Source organism: Larimichthys crocea, chromosome X, assembly GCF_000972845.2.
Source record: "Larimichthys crocea isolate SSNF chromosome X, L_crocea_2.0, whole genome shotgun sequence".
NCBI classification, from domain to species: Eukaryota; Metazoa; Chordata; class Actinopteri; family Sciaenidae; genus Larimichthys; species Larimichthys crocea.
In genome coordinates this window covers 16,757,496-16,781,833 of record NC_040020.1, presented here as the reverse complement: position 1 = coordinate 16,781,833, position 24,338 = coordinate 16,757,496, and the positions used below count along the sequence as shown (strand labels likewise).

The 24,338-nt window shown below is 39.4% G+C and overlaps 1 protein-coding gene across 6 annotated transcripts in view; it reads left to right on the top strand.

Annotated features, from left to right (window-relative positions):
* The first annotated feature begins 1,842 nt into the window (after window positions 1-1,842).
* The window catches only part of LOC104929170 (solute carrier family 12 member 7), a 30,531-nt gene continuing 8,035 nt past the window's right edge, over window positions 1,843-24,338 (top strand). For 3 of the 6 annotated variants that reach the window (XM_027283436.1, XM_010743620.3, XM_010743617.3), the window contains exons 1-17: window positions 1,844-2,615; window positions 10,874-10,971; window positions 11,354-11,479; window positions 16,551-16,697; window positions 17,327-17,381; window positions 18,506-18,636; window positions 18,729-18,847; window positions 18,926-19,030; window positions 19,758-19,969; window positions 20,082-20,255; window positions 21,714-21,812; window positions 21,964-22,021; window positions 22,305-22,479; window positions 23,205-23,323; window positions 23,449-23,547; window positions 23,670-23,789; window positions 24,074-24,178. In XM_027283436.1, the coding sequence (XP_027139237.1) occupies window positions 2,480-2,615; window positions 10,874-10,971; window positions 11,354-11,479; window positions 16,551-16,697; window positions 17,327-17,381; window positions 18,506-18,636; window positions 18,729-18,847; window positions 18,926-19,030; window positions 19,758-19,969; window positions 20,082-20,255; window positions 21,714-21,812; window positions 21,964-22,021; window positions 22,305-22,479; window positions 23,205-23,323; window positions 23,449-23,547; window positions 23,670-23,789; window positions 24,074-24,178 (2,078 nt within the window). In that variant the 5' untranslated portion in view covers window positions 1,844-2,479. Of the gene's footprint in view, window positions 2,616-10,873; window positions 10,972-11,353; window positions 11,480-16,550; window positions 16,698-17,326; window positions 17,382-18,505; window positions 18,637-18,728; window positions 18,848-18,925; window positions 19,031-19,757; window positions 19,970-20,081; window positions 20,256-21,713; window positions 21,813-21,963; window positions 22,022-22,304; window positions 22,480-23,204; window positions 23,324-23,448; window positions 23,548-23,669; window positions 23,790-24,073; window positions 24,179-24,338 lie in introns of all 6 variants that reach the window. The other 3 variants (XM_010743618.3, XM_027283435.1, XM_010743621.3) reach the window with 3 other exon arrangements.

Below are 24,338 nucleotides of genomic sequence, written 5' to 3'. Positions count from 1 at the left end.
TGCAAAAATGTGTAAAAGGTCAGAAGGTCAACAAAAATAAAAACTTAAAATATTCTAAGACTCAGCGACTCCATTGTGCACCACTGTCTAAACAAAGCTGAACAAATAGCAGTTTTCTTTTGTGGTATGCAGTGTGGCTTTTATGGCTGGGAGATTATCTGATATCTGGCCAGCTGAACAAGGGCTGTCTGCAGGTTAAACATGAGCCATGTTTGCTTTAACTACTATTCCAGTCCAGTACTGTTTATTAATGTCTACATTTCATGGCACACTATATTTCATATTAACTATTACATGCTTCAGCGGTTTTGGCTGTGGAATGAACAGTGTTCAAAGACAAACATCTGGTTCAAACATCTGCACAGCTCATATTTTAAAGATGCAGAAGTTTTTTTTTAACATTACTCTACTCAATTGAGTTCAGTCAGAAAATCTTGGGGACCTGATCAGCATACGATACAGTTTTAAACTGTCAAACAAATAAGGACATACACAAACACTAAAGAGAGTCATTAGTGTTAGGTTTGGTAAGGGGAGTGGGGGAGTTAAAATATAAGTTAAGTTAAAATAACTCTGTCACACACACACACACACACAGATATAAATTCATTCCTCTGTGAGATGTGTGTTACAACAGCACCAGTCACAGTAAGCATGCAGGAATGTGGCATTGTGACCCTAATTTAGAGCTATGTAGGCTATAAGGCCTTTTGCCCCTCCACCATGGACAATTCATGATCTCGTAGTCCTCATTGAAAATAAAATAAAAATCATAGTTTCACCCCATAAAATCACTGCCTTTGTTTGCTTTCACATATTTGCCATCATAAAATAACTTATCTGCTATATTGTACCATTAAAAAATCCTGACCCACAAAAGAGAGCATTTTAATCATGTCATTTTACCAAACTACTCTAAACTCAGCTAAGCTAAGCTAGGCTAACATAGAAAAGCTAAGCTAAGCTAAGGCTACATTTTTGCTAACCTCAAAGACATCTGTGTCTCTGTTCAAATGTAAGGTAAGGCAGAATGAGCTAAGCTAAGCTAAGCTAAACTTAGCTAAGCTAAGCTAAGCTAAGCTAAGCTAAGCTAAGCTAAACTAAACAAATCTAAGAAAGAAAAGTTAGCTAAGCTAGGATGCTAGGCTAAAGCTAAAGCTAAGGCATTTCTCTGCTAGAGGAGTAACAATTCAAAACAGTGGTTTGTTTCGCCTGTTTTGAGGGCACACAAGGAGTGATATAACTGATGTGGAATAAATAACATATTTGTGAATTATTTTTAATAAAGTTTAGAAAGAAAAGCTTCAGGCTGACCAAAAACCTGCCTTAATCCTTACTTGAAGCATTTAATTTTATTATTATCTACATTTGTTAAATTTTAAATTAAATGAAAAATATACATTGGAAAATAAATAAATGAATGGACTGACAACAGTCATTAATACATGGAACCATTCTATAAAAACTACATTAATTTGCTGTGTTGGTACTATTCTTTGAACCAGTTTAAACTAAATAAAAGACAATATAAAGAAAGAGTCATGGCAAAAGAACACTGGTCCTTCTGAAGGTGGTTTACAGTGCATCAAGATAAATGTCACAAAACCTCTGTGTAAGAGTGTCAATAAACTCATTCCCACAAACAGAAAACAATTCATATTTTCTTGTGCCCATTGTTGTTGGCTCATTCCCTTTTCCCCTGTGGAGAATACAGAGGAAAGACCAAGGTTTTCAAGATGCTTCCTTTGCTTGCACAATGTGTGTGTGCGCATGTGAGCCTGCAGTGGCACTGAAAAGCTGAACACCAGCACTCCACTGTTACCCATAATGCACTGTGGGAAAGGTAACACCCATTTTGTTTACCTGGTGCAGAGAGGCGGAAACTCCCAGCCTGGAAAGAGAAGAGGAAGCACAACCAAAGTCAAAGAAGAGATAAGAACAGTTTGTTTAGGTGTGAGAAAGTTGTTTTTTCCTCAATCAAACTGGATTTTAAAGATACTTGGAAACTTTCAGAGATACTTTAGAGTTTGCTTCCCTCCCTTTTGGCATTACAAAGGTGTGAGTATGAGAAGTGGGACAGTCAGAGTAATGGGAGGAGCCGCTGGCTTGGACTAAGTCTGTTCATATGGTAAATAGAGGGTCACATGGGGCAATAGTCTTGGAGCAGTGGGGGGAAAAGGGAGGGAAAGGAACAAGGCGAGAGAGTGAAGAGATATACACTGCAGGACTTTGGCCTGCCTCACGTGCAGGAGGCAGCACTTTCACCCTGAGACACTGGATCACATTACAAATACAAAGGAAACAAGCGAGTTGGAGTGAGTGCCATGTTGTGGTCAATCTGAATCTCTAGCTCTCTGTGCTGGGGCCCTGTGTCCTTCACTTAACCTTTGGATATTTTTTCCTTTGGATGTATTAAAAGTGTCTTCCCGGGTGTGTCTTCACCTCTTCAAACTTTCTTCTGGCCAACTGATGAGCCAAGATGCCCACCAACTTCACTGTAGTGCCAGTGGAGGATGCAGATGGTGGCAACAAGAGCGCGGCTGCAGCTGGAGACAGCAAACCTGTCAGTTTGGGCAAACTTTTTGACAATGAAGGGGTTGAGAACAACGTAGAAGGTAAGAATATACTGTAAGACGCAACTTCTTCTCTGGCTTGAAGACATCCTCATACACTTAGGGCAGTCAGTTCTCAATAGCCTTTTATCGCTAAGGTTTTGTGGTTCATTTTGTGAAATGGTCTATTTTTAGCCATGACCTTTTTCTATCTGGTGCCCAATTCTAAGTAAACTGTAACTAAGTCCAAAAATAGTAAGTCAACATTGATTTTTTTTTGTCTGGGTGAGAGTCCTTTGTCTGACCCATTCATCCACCATGATCTCTTTGCGATATGGACTTTGTCATTCTTTAAACTACGTCACCTGACTTCCTAGAGCCCAGAAGGCAAACCTATCCTAATACCTAAGATCATGGATACTATCCCAGCATGCACTAGGTAAACCGTACGTGTGATTGCAGAATTGAACATAGGTCTATAAAAACAGAAGAATTGCTAACACAAACATTTAGATACAGGTTATGACAGGCACAAATTAACAAACAAATGCACACACAGTTTTTAAGTGTGACGTCGTTCAACTAGCTAGAACTTGCACGGCATCTTCATTGGTGTGTGTGCAGGAAGGTGGGGCTGTTTTATCCCTGATTGATGGTTCTTGGCTTCATCATGGCTCTCGTGCAGTACTATTCCAAAAGAACAGAAGATAGAGAGCCACAACAGTGGCCTAAAAGATGCTTTCAGGCTGTCAAGCAGTTAACAGAAGATAGAAAGGAAGACATGTAATATCTTCATTTTAGACCTTTTTTTAAGCTGATTATTTGACTTCCAAGCAACATTGCCATCAGACAGGAAGTAAAATATAGGTGTCTCAAACATGGGCATAGTATCCATGGCGTCACCCACAGTTTGCTGAAGAGCTGTTCTGTGGTGGCTCTGGCCATTGCCATCTTGGCATCTTGGAGCTGAGGTGGACTGAATGAGGCCTGGTTTCTCAAACAAGCCATCTGAGAGGGCACCTACCTGTCAGTCTTAATTCTGCATAATGTTAAGCCTTAATATAACTTGAACAGGTGAGTTAAAAATTAATTGTACCCATGAGCCAGGGTCCACATGACATAAATTTTGTGTATACGTCAGCTCTGTGTGGAAATCTGTGTTCCTCTGACCATGCAAATGTGTCCTTGCCAGGGTGCGGAATATGTCTGCATGAGTGGAACACATCCTCCAGAAGTTAAACAGGACCACCACGGGTCCGTGGTGATCACAGCTGTATGATTATGTTTCATTCAGGTCTCAACGTTGATAGATTCTTTTTCAGAGTCCCAGTCGTGTTATATTCTGTTAATGTGACTGTCGTCTCTATTCAAAATATTCTGTCAGAGTGTACTGAGAGATCTGAAAGTTCAAGGTCACCATGTCTAGATTAGGGTAGATCAAATTAAGCAGTTGTGCCATGTTATGAAACACAAAGATAGGGGAATAAAGGTCTTATATGACAGATCAAGCATTAACAAGCACCTTTAGATACACTGACTGCCAACAATGTGACAGGCATCCTTGTTTTAAGGATGAGCAATTTTTTTTATAGCAACATGCATAAACAAGGCCATTCCTGTCAAGGAAAAAGATTTTTCTGTAACCTCATAATGGTGTCAGTGTGTAGGTGTGAGATTACTTATAGCTCAAAGATGAACTCTTAATAAATCATTTTCAGGAAATTATACAAAAAAAAGTTTGAACAGAAAAGTACCTAAAACATGTCATAAAAAAATATCCAAAGAAATGGTTTCGGTAAATAGAAAAAAAAAAGATGAAATTAATTTATTTGACTCATAATAAAAATCAGTTCAAGAATATAAAGTCGGTCTTTGTTGATAAAACCCCAATGTGACATCATCTTAGGGGGGTAGTGATGCTGTGGGTTGTACAGAATAACTGTATAATTGTTCACGCAGGTTATGTAGAACGATGTGGATAAATGCCTCCAGACCAAACTATCCCTTTAATGAGAGCGCTAGAAACATGTTTAAACAGGGATCATAAATCCCTTTCACAGCAGTACAGTGAGTACCTTTACTCTTTGTCTTTCATTGTAAAGGCAGAAGTCACAGAACACGCACACACAGTGCTGATTAGACAAGATGTCATCAGTGTAAACAATTACATTTCAGTACCATCATTTTCCAAAGCAGCATCCTGTGACCAGGGTCATGTTTTGCATCCTTCCACTTTCTGCTTCTCTGCAGATCTTGTAGAAACTTTATGTATTTATTATAATAACCAACACCAGACTCCACCAGGAAGTGGATAAGTGTATTTGCCAAAGTATTGAATCACTCTATTAACCATTAACTCTTTGTTTAATTTAATACTGTTATTGACAATATTACATATGTAGAAACCAATGTTCTGCCTCTGATGTAATGGCTGAGCCTTATCTGAGCCTTATCTCTGACACACACACACACACACACACACACACACACACACACAAACTCTCTTTCTTTTCCGTTCCCTGGTCATCATGTCCTTCCCCCCGGGCATTTAACACTGAGTTACTGTACAGTGGAAAAGGATGTTAATCATATGTAGCATTGTTTGCTTTTGTGTTAGCCTGGTGGGCTAGGTGCCAACAGAGGCTGGCATCCTTAAAAACATCTCCTTTCATGCAGTTATTTAAAGGAAGTGTATTTTTAGTGAAATCCTGTGAGACTTTTGTTTTGTTTGGCTGTCACTTGAGTAATTTCTCAACAAACTCTCTGAGTTGGAGAGGGCGTACATAGTTAGGGCTATGGGTTTGTCACAGGATATTCTGAATCTATGACCTTTGAATGAATTATAAATATTGATTACACCCAATATGCAACTTTGAGTTTCACTAATCACTGCAAGATAGTTTTAACACTCACAAAATGGCAGCAATAAATAACTTACCCAGAAACCTTGATAGACGGATCATGCTTAGCCAAGCGATCAGAATTAACCTTGGCTGTGAAATGAAGCCAACGTGGAAGTGCCAAGAACTGTTTCTGTGCCTACAAAACAAGTCAGTCTCCATAAGCCTCACAGCAGAAATAAACCTGTTTCTAGCCTATAACAAAAAACTGTTTTGGCCTCTATAGTTAATTTCCCTGTTCATGACAACTGTACTGAGGCTGATTCTTTATTGAACTCACCCACTGAAGTTATATTTTGACCTAAAGTGTGGCAGTTTGTTTGACAGTTGGGTGCCGACTTCTTGAGCAACCAGGCTTTATTCAGCCCACCTCACTTCCACCCAAGCTCCATGGTCTTTGCCCATTTTGGGATTAGCTGGGGAGGCAGCAGAGGCAGGACTGCCAAGATGGCCACAGCTGGAGCCACCACACTCTGAGCTTCAAAACAACTCTTCAAAAACCATTTGGGTGGGGTCACAAATACAGAATCCATGTTTTATATAGGCTAGTCTATGTGCTCACCATTTGAAACTGTCTTCCTTTTTTTATTGCAAAGTAATCCACAAAACACGAGAAGACACAAAAGAACAAACTTCATGACTTTTTGTGGAAGGAAAAACGCTGATCACCTCTGTCACAGCTGATCACCTGTCACAGGGGGCACAGTTGTAAAAGTCAACAGCCTTTCCAACATGTTCTGCTTTGTTAGAATTGATACGCCAATTGTTTACAAGTTCTGTTTTACATGTAAAGCCTGTGATTGTACAGTGTTCATTTTTGTAGAACAATGCCTCTTTTTTTTATATATTGGCATTAAGTAATTACTTCTAAAGTTTAGTCAACATGTGAGAACTCGTCTGACACAGAGAGTCTCCTGTTGTTGCTTCATGTGTGATACAATCTACTCTACCCTGGAAAAACGTGTAAAAACGGCATTCAGCATCGCTCCCACTCCTCTGGCACCCTAAGTTACCATGGTTACAGGGATGCCTTGAAACTTTGTAATGATTATTAAGAAGTTTGCGGTTAGCATGACGGTACAAAGTCACTGAATACTGAAAAGTTCTGTACATGGTTGGTTGCTGGAACTTGAAACTTGAAACAAGCTTGAAACAAAAAGTTTGATTTCATAGACTGAAAATTTGATTGAAAAGACAACAAAGAAAAGTGTCAATAGAGCAGCTGTTCACAAGCATCCTGCTGTAAAACACTGTTGATGTACGGCTTGGGGGCCAATTATGGCTCGCAGTCAAATTTCATTGCATTTTTAGAATATATTATTTATGGCCTGCTAGGATTGTCAGATACTGTATGGCTGGAAGATTTGGCTTTTTTTTTGACATAATGAAGCATTTGAAGCTTTAAGGACACAACTGCTGATGTTATGTATCTGTAGATGTGACACAAAATATTACTTTCTGAATGATCTTGTGAAAAACAAGAGCAAGAGTGACATGTTTTAAATGTTAAATGTTAACAGACTTTGTATTACCCATAATAAGTCATGTTATAAATGAACATGAGGTTCAGATTTGTATCAACTTCATGCAAGTTTAACGTGTTCCATACAATTTATCTGACTCCAGATGTGAAAGAAAGGCAGGTTTTTAGAGTTATGAAAACAAAATTGTTACAGAACATTTGTATTTGTATTTTTTTCATTTTTAAAATGTTAGTATTGGCCCCTGGACATCTTCACATTGTGGCCCTCTTTTAAAAAAAAGTTTGGACACCCCTGATTTGGTGGATCTATCTACAATGTTCAGTTGACTGACAACTTGGTGGGAGAGCATTAATATCAAATTTCTGTGCTGCTAGTATACCCAGTACAGTGCTCCATCCAAGTCCCACCACCAGTCAAACTTTCACTGCAGCCATTGCATCTTCTCTGAAGGTCACTTTGGATAAAAGCATCAGCTAAATGACTAAATGTAAATGTAAATAACTAAGGGATTGACAGTAACAGTGCGTGTGCCCTCCCATTTATTGATCCTGTTTTTGCTATATGACTAGAGGCAACAGGTATTAAATGGTATTAAATTTAACCTCAGGATTCCTGCATAAACCCTGTTATTATTTCACAGAGCACTGGTATCCTGCGGTTCGTGTTAAATTGTATCGGGATGGGATGGTTTTCTGAAACTGACTGAATATGGCACAGCCCCACCTAGAATATTCTTCACCAGCCGCCACTGCCCTGAGCACTTCTGGCTAATACAACTGTTCAGTTACATTTTTCATTTCAGCTGTGGAAATGTGCTCAATGGATCAATGTGCAGAGTCTCACTCTGTACTAACATACACATCCACCAAATTTACTTTAGTACCCTGTATTTAATGTGATGCAGCTGACCCTTCAGTTGTACACACAGAAATATGGACATCTGCTGGTTATCATGATTACTGCAGGGGGTCCTTTTCATATGTTTAGATGTGTGTATGTATGAGAGAGATACTCACCCTCACCCTTATTGACAGTTCATTTCATTTCTTTCCCCATACTGCAGAAAATTACATTTACATATTCTTTCTAGGTGCCACTAACAATCAGGATAAAATGGAAATCAGGATTTAAATTACAATTAGATATTAGGTCAGGGTAGTTTTCAAGGTCAAAGTTAGCAATAGGGAATAAATGTTCAATGAACATCTGCATGCATACAGTAAAACATATCTGTGAGTTTTAAAAGACAGGAGGGGATCAGAGAGAGTCTGCCAGGTCTTCATATCGGACAAACATTAAAAATGATAATACCATAGAAGAGAACCGACAAGGCTCTAGATTAGACTCAACTTTATTTCCATTGCACAGTAAAAGTACTGTAAGTAGTGCAAAAAAGAGCAAAAATCAGTAAAGTGCAGATTTATGTATGGATATATATGAATAACAGACGAATATAAATATATGAATATGTAAGGCACCCCTAATTGGACTACTTAAGTGTATGTGACATGTTTTTCACATGTATTATAGGTTTAGCTGAAAGAAATACAGCATAAAAGGCAAAGAAGCAAATCTACACCTTCTTACAGCATGTGTATGCAGCAATAATGTACATGTCCCTTGTATGCATATCTCTTTGAGAGACCTTCATCGCTTTTGCTAATTTTGTGCTTAATCATTTATTAATACCGAGTTAGCTTGTGTCTATTAACTTCATTATTGTTTTCACACCACATCCTGCTGTTTTTTTACATTATTGACAAGAACAATCAAAGGCACTGCAGATTTATTTTCGACAATGCAGAACCCCCTACTCTTTGTGATAAGTGTCATGGGATCTTTAATGAGCCCACTGAGTCAGAACCTTGGTTTAACGTCTCATCCAAAGGCTCCTTCAGCACAACTTCCCTACTAACACCACTTTCATCCAGGCACTAGGCAAGCCATACGTGATTAGGTACAGTCATTCAGCAGAAATGGGGTGGGGTGGCTACTTCCCTGTTTTCTTTCTTTGATGCATTCCCATACATCATTCATATTTCCATAACAATCAAATCAACTTAGGATACAAAATGTTTGTGGAATGCTGCAAAGCTAACAATGACTGCAGATCAACTCTGACCTTAACCAATGCACACTGGAGGCTTCTATAAAGATCCCCTCCGTCTGTTTAAAGAACTGAGTTTCTGGTTCAGGGCCCGCTGTGGGCATCACCGCAAGAAAAGCCAGTCATTGTTACATGCTGCTTTACAATCCTCACCATGTCATGTGCATTCACAGTACACTGTTCTTCTTTTTAACTGATCTCCAGTGATCCATAAACCACTGTTAGGCTCTGGGTTCTTTAAAACAATAAAGACAACAGTGTGATCTAGTGAGATAACATACCGAACCTAAACTGAGACCACTGCATGACAACCAGGGGTGAGAGAAACCAAGCTGCGAAGCAGCCTGAAAGGCACATCCTTAATATTACTCTGTGCTGCTTTGTCTTTTCAAGGGTGTACAAAAGCGCACTGTAGTAAAGGCTAAACTCTAGGCAGGGCCTTATTTATGAGAAACTGCTTGATAATGGGGCGGCTGTGGCTAAGAGGTAGAACAGGTCGTCAACTAATCAGATGATTGGCGGTTCAATCCCTGGCTCCTCTGGTCTGCATGTTGAGTGTCCTTGGGCAAGATACTGAACCCCAAATTGCCCCTTGTAAGTCGCTTTGGATAAAAGCGTCAGCTGAATGTAAAAGTAATAAAAAGTGGTTTGGGTATGGAGCTCAGTGAAACTGTACAGGTGTAGCCACATGTCAGATGGTTCACTGATCCCATAACTCATGCTTTTCCAAAACCAAAAACATTCAAAATCAGATGTTAATGGTATCTCATGACAGCACCCATATGAACAGATTCACTGGTTCTGATAACTGCTTTAACAGGCCTCCTTAAGGTCAATATTGTGTTAAAGATTAAATAAAATTAGAAAAAATATGCTTTATATCATAATATTTCATATTGTACAGATTCTGTAGAGCTCCAGCCACAGAATCATTAGTATATTTCCACACAATGCATGTTAAAAATATGGCTAATATAGGGACCACAGCGAGGAAACACCACCAGTTCATCAAAATAGATATTTGTCAACTGAAATTATAGCATGACATTTTCATTTATTCAAATAATTCAAATGAGTCATCAAACTCAAAGTGAGCTTATATTTTTATTATATGATTTGATAACACAAATTACAGGGCATATCTGACAAAAAGGTATCTGACTAATGTGTGCTGCCTCACAGCTCTTACTTGTGGAGGATTAGGTTTGCTTTAGTTTGTTGACTTTATTTATTCATTTTTATGTAACTTTATGTTTGAATGTTCAACAAAGTCTTTCTAACTTCTAATTTGCATCTGTATTTGAAATATTAACCAACTGCCTGCTAACTGCTAACTAGTTTTACCTTAGTCTGAAAATGTGGTTGGCACAATGAGCTAATACCATCACTCTGTTGGTCTTAACCACCCAAAACAGACAGGCTGTTGTTGTGATGTTTCTTTGTCTATAAAACCATCTTTGGTCTGCTGAACGTGCACCAATCAGACAACAGAAATGAGTCCGATTTTTCCTGCACATTTCAACCAAAGACTGTATAAAACATGGACATAGTATTTTATAGTATAGTATAGTATTTTCAGTCAGGCCAAAGTGAAGATAAAATATTTGGATAATGAAGATAAATCCACAGTACGAATAAAGGATGTTTTACATGCCCTGTCCACTATTACTAACTACTACAACACCACTAGAACTACATTATTGCTATTAACATTATACAGTACCCATGCTGTTATGCCTGTTCCTATACGAAAACAGTAGCTGGTGATCTTGCTGCCTCTGTTCTCAACAATGTGCACCTTACTGTTACTCTTCCTGTGTTTCCTACCAGTCGATGACAGTCCCGGAGAGTCCAGTCCATTCATCAACTCAGACAATGACAGAGAACACTACCGGTACTATGAAGGCAAGAACATGGCCTTGTTTGAGGTAGGTCAAATGATCTTTCTCCAAATCTACAATGTTTTAATAAACATATGACACGTCACACATTATATCATTCATGTTCTAATATAACATGTATAAGTAACTAATCAAAGGTACATTATGTTCTGACACAGACGTTAAAAACACAGTATATCAAAGGGTTGCTGTGTATGTTATATAATAACAAAAAGTGTGGTGGCTCTGATCAAAAAGCAAATTACTAAGTGCTTCACATGTGGGGCAAAATTGAATTCAACAAATTAGAAAATCATTAGATTTCCATTAATTAAGAAAATCAAAGACAGTCGAAGTAATATGTTTCCATGTGCGCCGGCTTGTGTGGTTGCTTGACATCATTCATTCATTTCACTCTGTCTCTCTGCAGGAGGAAATGGATAGTACCCCCATGGTATCATCACTTCTCAACAAGCTAGCCACTTACACCAACCTGCCCCAGGGTGTTCGTGAGCATGAGGAGGCCGAGGACGGAGTCAGGAGGGTCGCTGTCATGGTACGGACATCTTTATTTTGAGCCGGTGAAAATTTTGATAATGGAAATAACGGATTCAAGTTTTGAGCCAAGATGATTTTTAGTACTTATTTGTTAGTATTTACGTCTTAGTATACTTGCTGTAGAAACCAAATCTGGAAGATTTCTTGTCATCTTAAGGATCCATCAGCATAGAAAATGAAGTCGAAATATTTATCTTGAAACTAGAAACAAACATTACTGTCTCAATAATGCACTGTAGGTTTAAAACAAAGAACAAAATCTGAGAGAAATATTTATTTCCAGAACTTGCAAAAATTGACATCTGGTCCTTATTTTATAAAGGACAAGAATCTTCATAATTGATTAGCTTTCTATATTGTTTCTCAAGTACTGTTTTCCCAAGGTCAGATTTAACTGTTTCTGTCCAATAAGCAGCCCAAAACCCCAGAAACAGTCATTTAACCTTAAACAATTCTGTATTACACAACATTCTCTCTCAAATTCTTCTCTTTTTTCTGAGACCTTACTCAGTGCATGGCTGTGTCCCAGCTATTAACACTGGACACATCTATGCCGTGCTGGTTCAGTAGAGGTTGAGCAGCTGACAGCAGCTGCTGTCAGGATGCCGCTGAGTCCTAATCATCAAAGAGTTCTTCTTTGATGATGAAACCATGTGAATAGTTACATTACAATACATTACATTAGATTGCATTTAGCAGATGCTTTTATCCAAAGCGACTTACAGAGGATGACATAAGCTGAGAAAGGTGTAAAGGAGCACAGAGTAGTTGTTAGTTTTGTTAGTTTTGTTAGGCAGGGAAGCATTCTCGAAACAGAAAGGTTTTTACAAGTTTTTTAAAGGTCGAAAGGGATGTTGCTGTTCTTGTAGCCGTTGGTAGGTCATTCCACCATTTGGGGACGACTACAGAGAAGAGTTTAGAGTGACCTCGCTTTGCGAGAGGCGAGGGTACAACTAGCCGGTTTGTATGAGCGGAGCGTAGCGCCCTGGTCGGGACGTGAGCCTTTAGTAAGACGCTGAGATAGGCAGGGGCAGAATAGTTTACTGCATATACAACAGAACGAGAGATTTTGAGAGATTGAAATGGGTCAGGGACTTATCCATGTTAAATTATCTGAGCCGATGATCTTTCAGAAAGCAGTGCATCCAAACATCTAATACATTACTATGTAAAGATTAATGCATAGCACCTTCTGTGGGCCATACAACAGCAGTGTTGCTCACATTTCACCCATTTTCAAGCGTCCTAATATTGTTTCTTTGATAGTACCTTGATAACTGCAGTTGTTATCAGCCTGTAAACAAAGTCACCAGATCAGTCCCATCTCCTTTGTCCTCAGCCTGGTATGTGTTTTAAATAACCTGCTGGCCCTGGGAAAAAGACCCGATATCACAAACGCTTGACTAGGTTCATGTTAAGGTCGTGATCAGGAAAGGACACTTTTCGTCTACTCCAATACAAAGTGCAGCATCTAACAGCGGTTCAGTCTGGCCGGTTAACTTCCCCTCAGCCCTCATAGAGAAGTATGTCTGTGGTGTGGGAGGTTGTGTTTTAGCGCCAGGTGGAGGTTGGAAGTTGAGGTGTTTCTTCTTTTTAGTGCCAGCTGGAAGACCTGCTGCTGATAATGTTCAAACTGACACACACAACAGAGCTGCATGTCAAAATTAACACCACACATGGCAACCCCGTCTTTCCAGTCTGGGGTGATGTACTATATTAGAATACTGGGTGAGTTGTGTATAATTTGAATATCATCTGGTCTGTGGTGTGTGGGAATAAATGGACTGTCTCCATGTATCATCAGAGCTCTGTAAAACAATGTCTCTTTATTGTCGGGCTTAAATTTTGGGTAATACTCATATTCACTTTCTTCTCCAGGATTAGATGACAAGATTGGCAGCACACTCATGTTTGTCTAAAAAATATGAAGCTACAGCTGGAAGCCAGTTAGCTTAGCACAGAGTAAAGACTGGAAATAGGTGGAATCCAGGAGCCAGTTTCCTCTAATAAAGACAGAAAACTGCTAGCCTGGCGCTGCCTGAAGTTAAAACTGTCCACCTACAAGCAACTCAAAAGCTACAAGCCACCTACAAGCAACTCAAAAGCTCAAAGATGAACACGTCATGTCTTATTTTTGTGCTTTGTGATCAGGTGCAGTTCTTCTTTATTCCTTTTAGAAGACTCTTGAACATTGTCAATGCATGGACTGCAGAATTTTGATGTAGGACAAAGGACAGTAGACTGTCGCCTCGTAGAATAGCGGCAGTGTGGTCGCTAAGCTTTTATCTCACATGCTTTAAAATGTATTTCACATGGAACAAAGTGCTATATTTTTGAAATATGTGCCTATGGCAGGGGGTTTTCACACTGTGGCTCTCCCCCCAGACAAAAATTCCTCATGATTATGTTATTTGATCCCACAGACTCTCAGCAATCGAAACTAGATAGCCTAATATTTGTGCTTGACTGCACCAAATACATTAAAAGGTCTATCGTAAAAATAAAAATGTATTACATATATTTAGTTTCTGACTGTGGGAAACTCAATTAATGAACAATGTCTTTAACCAAGTCAAACACAGCGGTTCTATGTGATCTTCTTTTGATAAGTAATGTAATATTTATTCATTCCACTCACTGAGCCTCCCCTGAAACTGTTTGGAGCCTCCTGGGGAGGCTCACCTCCCACGTTGCAAACCTCTGGCCTATGGAGATTTACAAAAGTTGAGCAGATGAAATGTGAATTACTTGTATCTGGTGCCCTTTTCATTCTCTCCTCACTGCTAGAAATACAATTCCTGTGCATAGGAACATTTTCTTTGGATTATTTTTTTGGCCTTTTATGCCTTTAATGATAGTACAGCTGAAGATAGACAGGAAGCAGGGGGAATGACATGCAGTAAATGGCCGTCTGATGCGGGATTCGAACCGGGGCCAGCTGCAGCGAGGACTATAGCCTCTACACACGGGGCGGCCGCTTAGCAGTTTAAATACTACAAGTCCCAGAATTCTGAGAGCCGCACACCTATGGTTGTTTCAATAAAGAAGTCAGTCAGTAATTTACCTTTTTCCAAGCAATCTTATGTGACATGAGTCACGCAAACACATTCTATTACCTGAGACTACTTCATAATAAAAGTCAACTCATGTTTCATGCTTTTAATATGAAGGAGGAGCAGCAGGAAATGTTTGGTTGCAGGTTAGCAGATACATAACTGGTCACTTTTAGATTTTGTGCTGTATTTTTTCACACCAGTGAAAAGAAAATGCCCCAAATACACATTAAAGTGTTTATTTTACAACACTTTGTCTATTTGTGTTTGTAGATTTCACCAAAAGTTGGCATAAGATAAAGCCTTATTTGCATATTTAAACATCAACCTTCAGAAACATGTAATACAAAAAAAACTAATGTAATGAACTAGATAAGTTTCATGGTGATATCTATCTTCTAGAGAGTTTATTTAAATATACAGAGTCTGCATAAGACTAACTCTACATGCAGCTGACAATAGGGATTTAAATGAATGAAACTAAATAAAATTAAGGACAATATGCTCCAGTTACAACATTAATTTAATCCAAAGTCTTTGGCTGGACACACAGGAGGACTTGGATTGTAGCTTAGAGGCACTGATGATGTTTTACTGAAACCCGCCCCCTGAATGATAGCTGTGTTTTTTTTCCTGAAGAGTAGATCTGAAGCTTGAGACTGAAGAGAACAAGACGGATTATGCAGAGAGAGTGAGGGGGAGAAAACCAGACAAGAGAGTTAACACATGAGAGAAGATGTGGGAGATCTGGAAATCAACATCAGCCACTTCACTGTATTTAGACAGACAACTGAGTACAGTGGAAAAAGCACAGGAGAAAGTGTTTGTAGCTCGGAAAATGGTATGTACTTTTGGTTTTTGGTGACTAGTAGAGGTAAATCTGTACAGTGTGCAGTCTGATGCATATTACAGAGGGTAATGTTGAGGTTTAGCTTTACACCTAAAGCTGTTGCATGGATCATATATTTTACCTGAATATCCTGTAAAGACATCTGCCTATTTGGACTCTTTTTAGGCACATCCACTAAAACTGGAAAATCATTTTTGTAAGTCTATAAATCTGAAAATGTATTTTGCTTATTGTTCCTTCACCTGGATGTTTGGACTGTTTCCAGCTTCATCTACTGAAGAAGGAGAGTTTCTCTGTGCTCACCTTGACATCTCAGTCGAACGCGGAATGACTGATTTTGTGACATCACAATTAGTTTGGAGCCAATCGCGGTTCAGAATGCAACTTGCACACTTTCTGCAAACATGCACCGAGCAGGAGACATTTTATGTCTAGATGTTAAACTTTTGAAGTGAGAAAAATTTACACATTTATAGGATATGCTGAGGGAAAACCATGGAAATATACATTTTTTCTATATATTTTAAAACATATCAGGAGGGGATCTTTAAGATTTCATCAATTTGAAAGAAGCTATCACAGATCACTTCATAAAAATGAAATGCGTCATTGTGAAACTTGGAAATCACAGCTAGATTTAGCAACAGATTTAAATTGTTGCATGCCAGGTTAAGTTGCCATAGTTATTATTTATGAGCTTTATAACATTAAATAAGATGTGCACTGAAAAATGACATTTAGTATTTTAATATGAAGGGAATGAAGAAAAGCTCCAACCATGCTGGAGCTATATTTAACCCTTCATGATTTACTGCTCCAAATAAAAGCTATTCTAGATGAGATCTCGTATATGTGACTTCAAGGCTATATTTCAGGTGTCCCGGTCTCTAGTGGTCTGGTGTAGTCCACTGAAACATCCTGGGTTCAGGTTAGGCACCATTTGTTGCTTTCCGCCATGACTTTTTGTCATTATCAACAAACATGTTGTAGGTTCAACGTCTTACACATTTGAAAAGGAGATATGATGTACTGGATGTTTTGTCCCCTGCTTTCCTTTCCTCTTGTCTGATTCTCACCTGTGTGTGTGTGTGTGTGTGTGTGTGTGTGTGTGTGTGTGTGTGTGTGTGTGTGTGTGTGTGTGTGTGTGTGTGTTTATCCATCCCCAGGTTCCTCAGATGGGAACCTTCATTGGAGTTTACCTGCCCTGCATGCAGAACATCCTGGGCGTGATTCTCTTTCTGCGTCTCACCTGGATCGTCGGCACAGCAGGAATCCTTGGATCCTTCGCCATCGTCTCCATGTGCTGCATCTGTGTGAGTCATTAGTGAATCCAACAGCTTGACACATTGACTTCCTGCTGACAATTAAGTGGAAACGGAACAACGACATGTCTGAGACTGACTCCAAGATTTATGACACTGCAGACAAATCAACACGTCCCTCTATGGATTCATGGTGTTGATTAATGACACGCCTGAGCTCAGAGGAGGGTCGGCGAAGCAAGCAGAAAATTCATCATATTTACAGCCGTGGTTTGTACATCAGCAGCTTCACGTGGCCAAACAGAGAGCTCACTGTCTCAAAAGTTTGTTCAGCACTCATGTGATGCGTGATGATCTGCACAGAGCACCCACCCTCCAGTGTATATACCCACCCACCCTGTCAGACCAAAGAGATGACAGAGAATGACGAGGGTTAGGGTTACACCTCTGTTACTGAATCCTGATCTCCAACCTGGCCTTGATAGATAGAGAGATGAGTGTAGTTTGGGATCTCATAAAAAATTACCGGTATCTCCAGGTACAAAGACAGGAAGTAAAGTAACACAAGACACCTGAAGAAAGACTCTTTCAACATAAAACAGGAAATACCAAACCAGAAATCCAAACCATGATGGGTTGCTGTTGTTTTTTTTAAACATGTCCTCTTTCTCTCCACGCAGACTCTACTCACAGCCATATCGATGAGCGCCATAGCAACCAATGGAGTTGTCCCAGGTAGCCACATCAGGAAATGTTGCACTCGTTTTTTTTCTTTCTACTCACACAATTCAAATGTGGTGGTTTCTCCACTTCGATGGAGATTCATTCTGTCAGAATATGAAAGAATACAAAGTTATTCACAATAATCAACAGCTTCATGTGACCTTCTCTACATTTATTATGGTATTATTACTGTTCAACAGCATTTCTGTGGTGAATGAAAATTTAAAGCACATTTAGAGATGCCTTATTTTTATGGACCTGTAATTTCTTAGGATGATTTGTAAGAAAAATGACATCATTTTGTATTAATTATTGGAAAAATAAGTACACAGTCTTTTATTTTAATATTTCAAATGATATGGTAGTTGTTGTGTCAAGCAGCAGACTCAGAAAATAATCTGGGAGGTTCTGAGAGGATGAGATCATACGAAAACATACACTATATGGACAAAAGTATTCAGACACCTGAGGATATACCAGCAGGGACATTATATTCAAATACATATACTTTAATATGGAGTTGGTCCCCCATTGTTACATGTTGGAACAGAAAAGGGCCTTCCACAAACTGTTGCCACAAAGTTGGAAGCATAGTGTATATTAATGCTGAAGCATTAATATAGCCCTTTACTGGAAATAAGGGGCCTAGCCTAAAGCACAGCCCCATACTATTATCCCTACTCCAACAAGACAGGTGTGGCCAAATACTTTTTTAGCCTTTTGGCCTTTTTCAAGCTTTTTTAGTTTTTGCCAGAGACAGCTGAGAGAGAGATAGAGATGGGGAACGACATGCAGTAAAGGGCCGCAGGTCGGATTTGAACTTTGGGCCGCTGCTAAGCCATGGGGCGAATACTTTACCAAATGAGCCAATCCCCTGTGGCCAAATAGTTTTGTCCATATAGTGTATTTCTGCTGTTTATTTTTTCAAACTTGTTGATCATGCAATATTTTTACCTATAGTCTGCACTGAAATTATTCAAATGAGAGACGCTAATGCACTTTAAGCACACTAACCCTAACATTTTTAGACGTACTACTTTGTGATAAATAATGTTATGATGTAAAAATAAAAATTCAAACTTCTACAGAAGAAATACATTTGGTGGTAGTCTAACCAGAATTTCATTTCTTAAAAGCCGGTGGCTCGTACTACATGATCTCCAGATCACTGGGTCCAGAGTTTGGAGGAGCAGTGGGTCTCTGCTTCTACCTCGGAACCACGTTTGCTGGATCCATGTACATACTGGGCATTATAGAGATTCTGCTGGTATGTAACCACCAGGTCAGCTACATTAAATCAGTGGTCACTTCTGCTGAAATAACACATTCACTCTCTCTTTACTGTCTCCCCTCCACCAGACATACATTGTCCCAACAGCAATTCTGTTTGGTGGACAAGAAGCAACGCCCAACGACATGCGTGTCTATGGCACATGCTGCCTGGTCCTGATGGCACTGGTAGTGTTTGTAGGTGTGAAGTAAGTATCTACACACACAAACAGTCACACACAAAAACCCCAGCACAGATACTACATTTACTCCTCTTGTTTCTGCAGGTATGTGAACAAACTGGCTCTGGTGTTTCTGGCCTGGGTGATTCTCTCAATCTTGGCTACTTATGCAGGAGTCGTCAAGACAATGATTGAGCCACCGGAGTTTAAGTGAGTCACTAAGAGCTAAATAACCATTCCAAGCACTGACTATCAAAAGAATGCAGAACTGGACTCCTCCCATGCCTGATATTGATGCAAAAGTTGCACCTGAAGGTCCACTAGAGGATACCATGCCAGCGTCACATTTTCCCTTGCTTAGACGTGAAAAGTCTATCTTGTATAAGGTTGCAGTACCAGCAGCAGTATAAAGAGAGACACAATCTGCTTTTGTGGGAGATGGGTTTGGTGGATTGGTCAAAAAATAGTCAGCATTAATGTTGTCAAGTAGTCTTTTCCTAAACCTAACCAAGTGGTTTTTGGTGTTGTAAACCTAACCAAACTGTGACTTCAGCTAGCTTTATTTTAAAAATGTGGAATAATTTGGGGGATGTAAAAAAGAAGTAGAAAGTACTACAACTTGAGTCCTGTCTTTATTATTGCTAAATTGTTGAATTAGCTTTTAGCTCTTCCTGTTTTCTTTTTGAAATTCTTTTGTGTTATGTTGCACCATGTTTTGCATTTCCACTGACACATGAAGAAATACTAAGCTGTATTATGACATATTGTGATGCAGAACTAGTTAACTCATTGACTGCTGCAGTAGCTGATTGAGACTGACTGTAGCTGTGATAATGACTGTAGTCAAAGGATGACAGACCTTTGTCTGTTGCTACAGCTGCAGTGGCTTTTTATCTAACTCCATTCCACTTTATTAATTTCAATTTATTCCCTGCAGTGTGTGTCTGTTAGGGAACCGATCTCTAAAGAATGAGAAGTTTGAAACGTGCGCAAAGACGGAGTTTGTGAAAAACCACACTGTGAACACTGAGCTATGGAGCATCTTCTGTGACAGTACATATCCCAATGCAACCTGCGATGATTACTTCATCTTGAACAACCTGACGGAGATGAAGGCCATACCTGGGCTGCTGAGTGGAGTTATCAAAGGTGAGAAGGATCCTGAGCTTTCCTTTCACTCATAGGTTGGTCCGTGTGATATTCAGTGCCTCCTGATGTATGTCCAGCTGATGGAGCTTTCCTCTGTCTGTCTTCCCGTTAGACAACCTGTGGGGCGACTATGGTCCAGTTGGTACATTCATAGAGAAGAAAAGCCAACCTTCAGTCCAAGTCCAGGAAACGCCCACTACTACTAACACTAATGAGCACTACGTCATTAATGACATCACCACCTACTTCACTCTGCTGGTGGGAATTTACTTCCCTTCTGTCACAGGTAGATAATTACTCCACCAAACACCAAACAATATGTTATATATACTATATCTTGTATATTGACACTATTTTATTTATTTATTTATTATTATTATTATTATTATTATTATTATTATTATTATTATTATTATTATTATTATGTATTTATTTACTTAGTACTGTACTTACTTAATTTGAGGTCCTTGACTTGACTATAGTATTTCTATGTCATTCCTATACTTTTGTACAATTGTACTATTGCTTGAGTTACAAAACATTTTGGATTTAATCAACTTATTTGTGCATGTTGTTGAGTCATTGAAGTTAAAGTAAAAAATAAAAAATAAAAAAAAGGTGAAAAATTCCTTTGATAAATTTAAAGTTTTAATAAAGAAAATAATTTTTACAAAGATATGTTCTGCATAATGACTGCTTGTGCTTTTGCTACATTAAAGACTTGAAGCAAGTGCAGGGCTGGTCACTGGCATAAGCGGACTATGCGGTTGCTTAGGGCCACAACTGCTGGGGGCGCCACACATAAACTTGGACTGATGTTGCTCACTCCTCACTTTGTACAGTGTTAAGTTGACTGACTCGCTCAGGCACTGCCAACCTTTATGCAATGACCGCAGCACTCACACAGTTAATCCTTTTCACATGCTCTCACACCACTTGTCCGTCAGTTATAAATTAGTTTTTGACTGACCAGCTCATATTAAGACGTGGTTTGTCAAGTTTTGTGAGAACACGTCTGAGAAAACGGCTTCATTCTGTGGCATTTCTGGCAGCAGCACAGCGTCTCTACCTCCGCTCTGGCACCGTGAATTACTATGGTTAAGAAGTTTTCTGGGGCCACAAACCAAATCTTGTTTAGGTCCTTTTATTTCACCAAGCTCTCGCCACTGACTAAAAGCCAGTCCCAGATTTACTCTTGTCTAGTGGTTCGGTCACTTTCTCCTTTTGCCTTCTTAGCTTCTTCTATCAATGTCAGCGTCATTATATCCATAGAGGCTGCTGAGCCTCGTACTTTGCCTGCTTGCCACATGCTTGTGGTCAAAAACGCCTGTGGCACACTCCCCTCAGTTCTTTGAGCTTACAGTCTGACAGCCTGGCTAACAGACTGAGCTAACATTAGCTAACAGCAGCTACAGTTGGCAGCAGTTTACTTCACTGTCCATCAGGAAACTCACTGAGAGTTGATGCGGACCAGTTTCACCAAAATCAGTCAAATAGCAGGTGGTGTGTGACTTAGTGCTGTAAAGTGTTACGTACTTCGTACCGTACTTTGAACCTGTTATTCTTTGTTAGAAAAGTTTCACAGTGTTAAAGTGAAATATTAAATCCATGACTTTTACATGTAATAAAGTATTTTCACACTGTGGTATTGATACTTTTACCTAAGTATCTGAAGACGTCATGTCCAACTAACTCTAACTTTTACATTGTGTGTGTGTGTGTGTTTGTGTGTATTTTATTTTAGGTATAATGGCTGGTTCTAATAGGTCTGGTGATCTCAGAGATGCACAGAGGTCCATCCCAATAGGAACCATAATGGCTATCCTCACGACCTCCTTCATCTGTATCCTCGAAACTCTTTCCGCTGACACAGTATATACAACATAAGCCAATATATTTGTATTCATGTGTGTTATAACAGCACAGACCAGTCTGTCCGTGCAAAGCAAATCACACAGTGCCTTCATGGTCAGACATCTTAACTTGGTGCTTAGACATCTCCTGCGTGGTCATGTTTGGAGCCTGTATTGAAGGGGTGGTGCTGAGAGACAAGTGAGTCTGTTTTGAATTGACTTTGTACACACTGTAACTTTGTAGAGGAATAAATGGTGGTATAACACAGCTTGTTATAGATGCTTTTAGGGACAGAATCAATGTTGGTGAAATAAAATGAAGTTATAATAGATGGAGAAGGATTAATAACCCGTTGTGGTAATATCCATTGGAAGGTGAATTGTTCAGTTTTTCCAGTGCTGTGCATAGGTATGGAAAAGAAAATGACATGTCTAGTTATTGTAAGCCGATATAACTGCATGCTCTCTTCTGTTTGTTTCAGGTTAGGTTACTCAGTAAAGAAGAACCCAGTAATTGGTATTCTAGCCTGGCCTTCGCCCTGGGTGATTGTGATTGGCTCATTTTTCTCCTGCTGTGGGGCAGGGCTTCAGAGCCTCACTGGTGCCCCTCGGCTGTTGCAGGCCATTGCTCGGGATGGCATCGTCCCATTCTTACAGGTCAGTGTTAGAAAGATCGTTGTTTTTTTGCGTGTTACTGTTGTGGATAATTCTATTCATGGTTGATCAGTTCAGTTAGTGGAGACAAAGTGCACAAGATGTCTTCTGCTAAAAGATTTATTGAAATTTGATCAAAGACAATAGAGGATTTATCAATACACATGTTATGACATGATGCTGCGTCACTATTCTAAGGACATATAGACGAGCCAGAGAGGACAACTTCTTTAGTATTGACACATCTACTCTATGTGCACAAAAGGTCATACTCAATACATCTACAGTATAAGGTATTTGCCAAATGATCATTAGTCAACAAACAAGAAAACATATTCATACTTTACTGGTCCAACATTAATATCTGACCCTTTAGAGGCCTCTACATTATGTACCTATACGTTGTGTCTTAGGAGTGATGTTTGTGAATGACTCTTACCCACGAATGAAGTGGATCAGGCTGTATTTTCAGGCTGTAGATGATGCTAAGATAGCTTGATAAATCTGATATGGAAAACTTGTAAGCTGTACAGAAACCATTCGATACAGTGGTTTTGGTTTAGTACGCACTACAAATCAAACAATACGCAATTTAATATTTATTTTATCAACTTGACGATGTGCTCTGTGCTGAATGCTCAGTGGATCTACGTTCGACTACTCCGCCCCGAAAGCTACTGTACTGTTTGACTTGATGATAACATGTTTGTATTTGTGCACCTTCTCAGGTCTTTGGTCATGGGAAGGCTAACGGTGAGCCCACCTGGGCTCTGTTACTGACAGTAGGGATCTGTGAGATAGGAATCCTCATCGGTTCTTTGGATGCTGTGGCCCCCATCCTCTCCTTGTATGTGTAGAAAAAAATAAATAAAAAAAAATGCTTTCTGTCTGCATTACTGTTTCAGCCAAAGTCATGTGCATTTAATATGATTTCTTCCTCTCTTTCAATGATCTTTTCTGCTGTCTGCTCAGGTTTTTCCTCATGTGCTATCTGTTCGTCAATCTGGCCTGTGCTGTTCAAACTTTGCTCCGCACCCCCAACTGGAGACCTCGCTTCAAGTTCTATCACTGGTAAAAACAGCTGCAGTTAAACTCTGCAACAGAATAAATCCTACAGATTTGATTGTAAGATTTTAAAGCTGTGATTAAAATAATTAAAAAATTATATTATGTACCCTATGTGTGTCCTCAAGGACCCTGTCCTTCTTAGGGATGAGTCTGTGCCTCTCTCTCATGTTCGTCTGCTCCTGGTACTATGCTCTGGTTGCCATGGTGATAGCTGGCTGTATCTACAAGTACATTGAGTACAGAGGGTGAGTCTGGGGTTTTCTAAACTAGCCTGTTCATTTGTGTGTAAAACTGCAATATGGTTTTGTTTGTGATGATGATTAGATTACTTCACACTTGATTTAAAGAAGCTGTACACAACCAGCATTATTTTTTTAGTGTCCCAGCAGAAAACAACAAGAGATTAGATTTTTCCCTCGCTTGCAAATGTAGATGTCAAACTCACTGGGAGTAAAACATTTGAATAACTGTTTTTAAACATTTACATTTGGACAAACATTTCCTTCCTGTTTGGACCTTTTGGTTGCAGGGCGGTGAAGGAATGGGGAGATGGGATCAGAGGTTTGTCCTTAAATGCAGCACGCTATGCTCTTATCCGGCTGGAGGAAGCACCACTACACACCAAAAACTGGAGGTGAGTGAGTGTCTGTGACTGAAGCCCTGAAATGGAGCATCACAAGTATAGTCCTGAGCCATGCTGTGATTTGCTTTAATAATAGTGAGGCCAGGGGGATTTGCAGACAAAACTTGAAGTATTATTTGTGGGATTTCGTCACGTCAAGTTTGCATTTTTC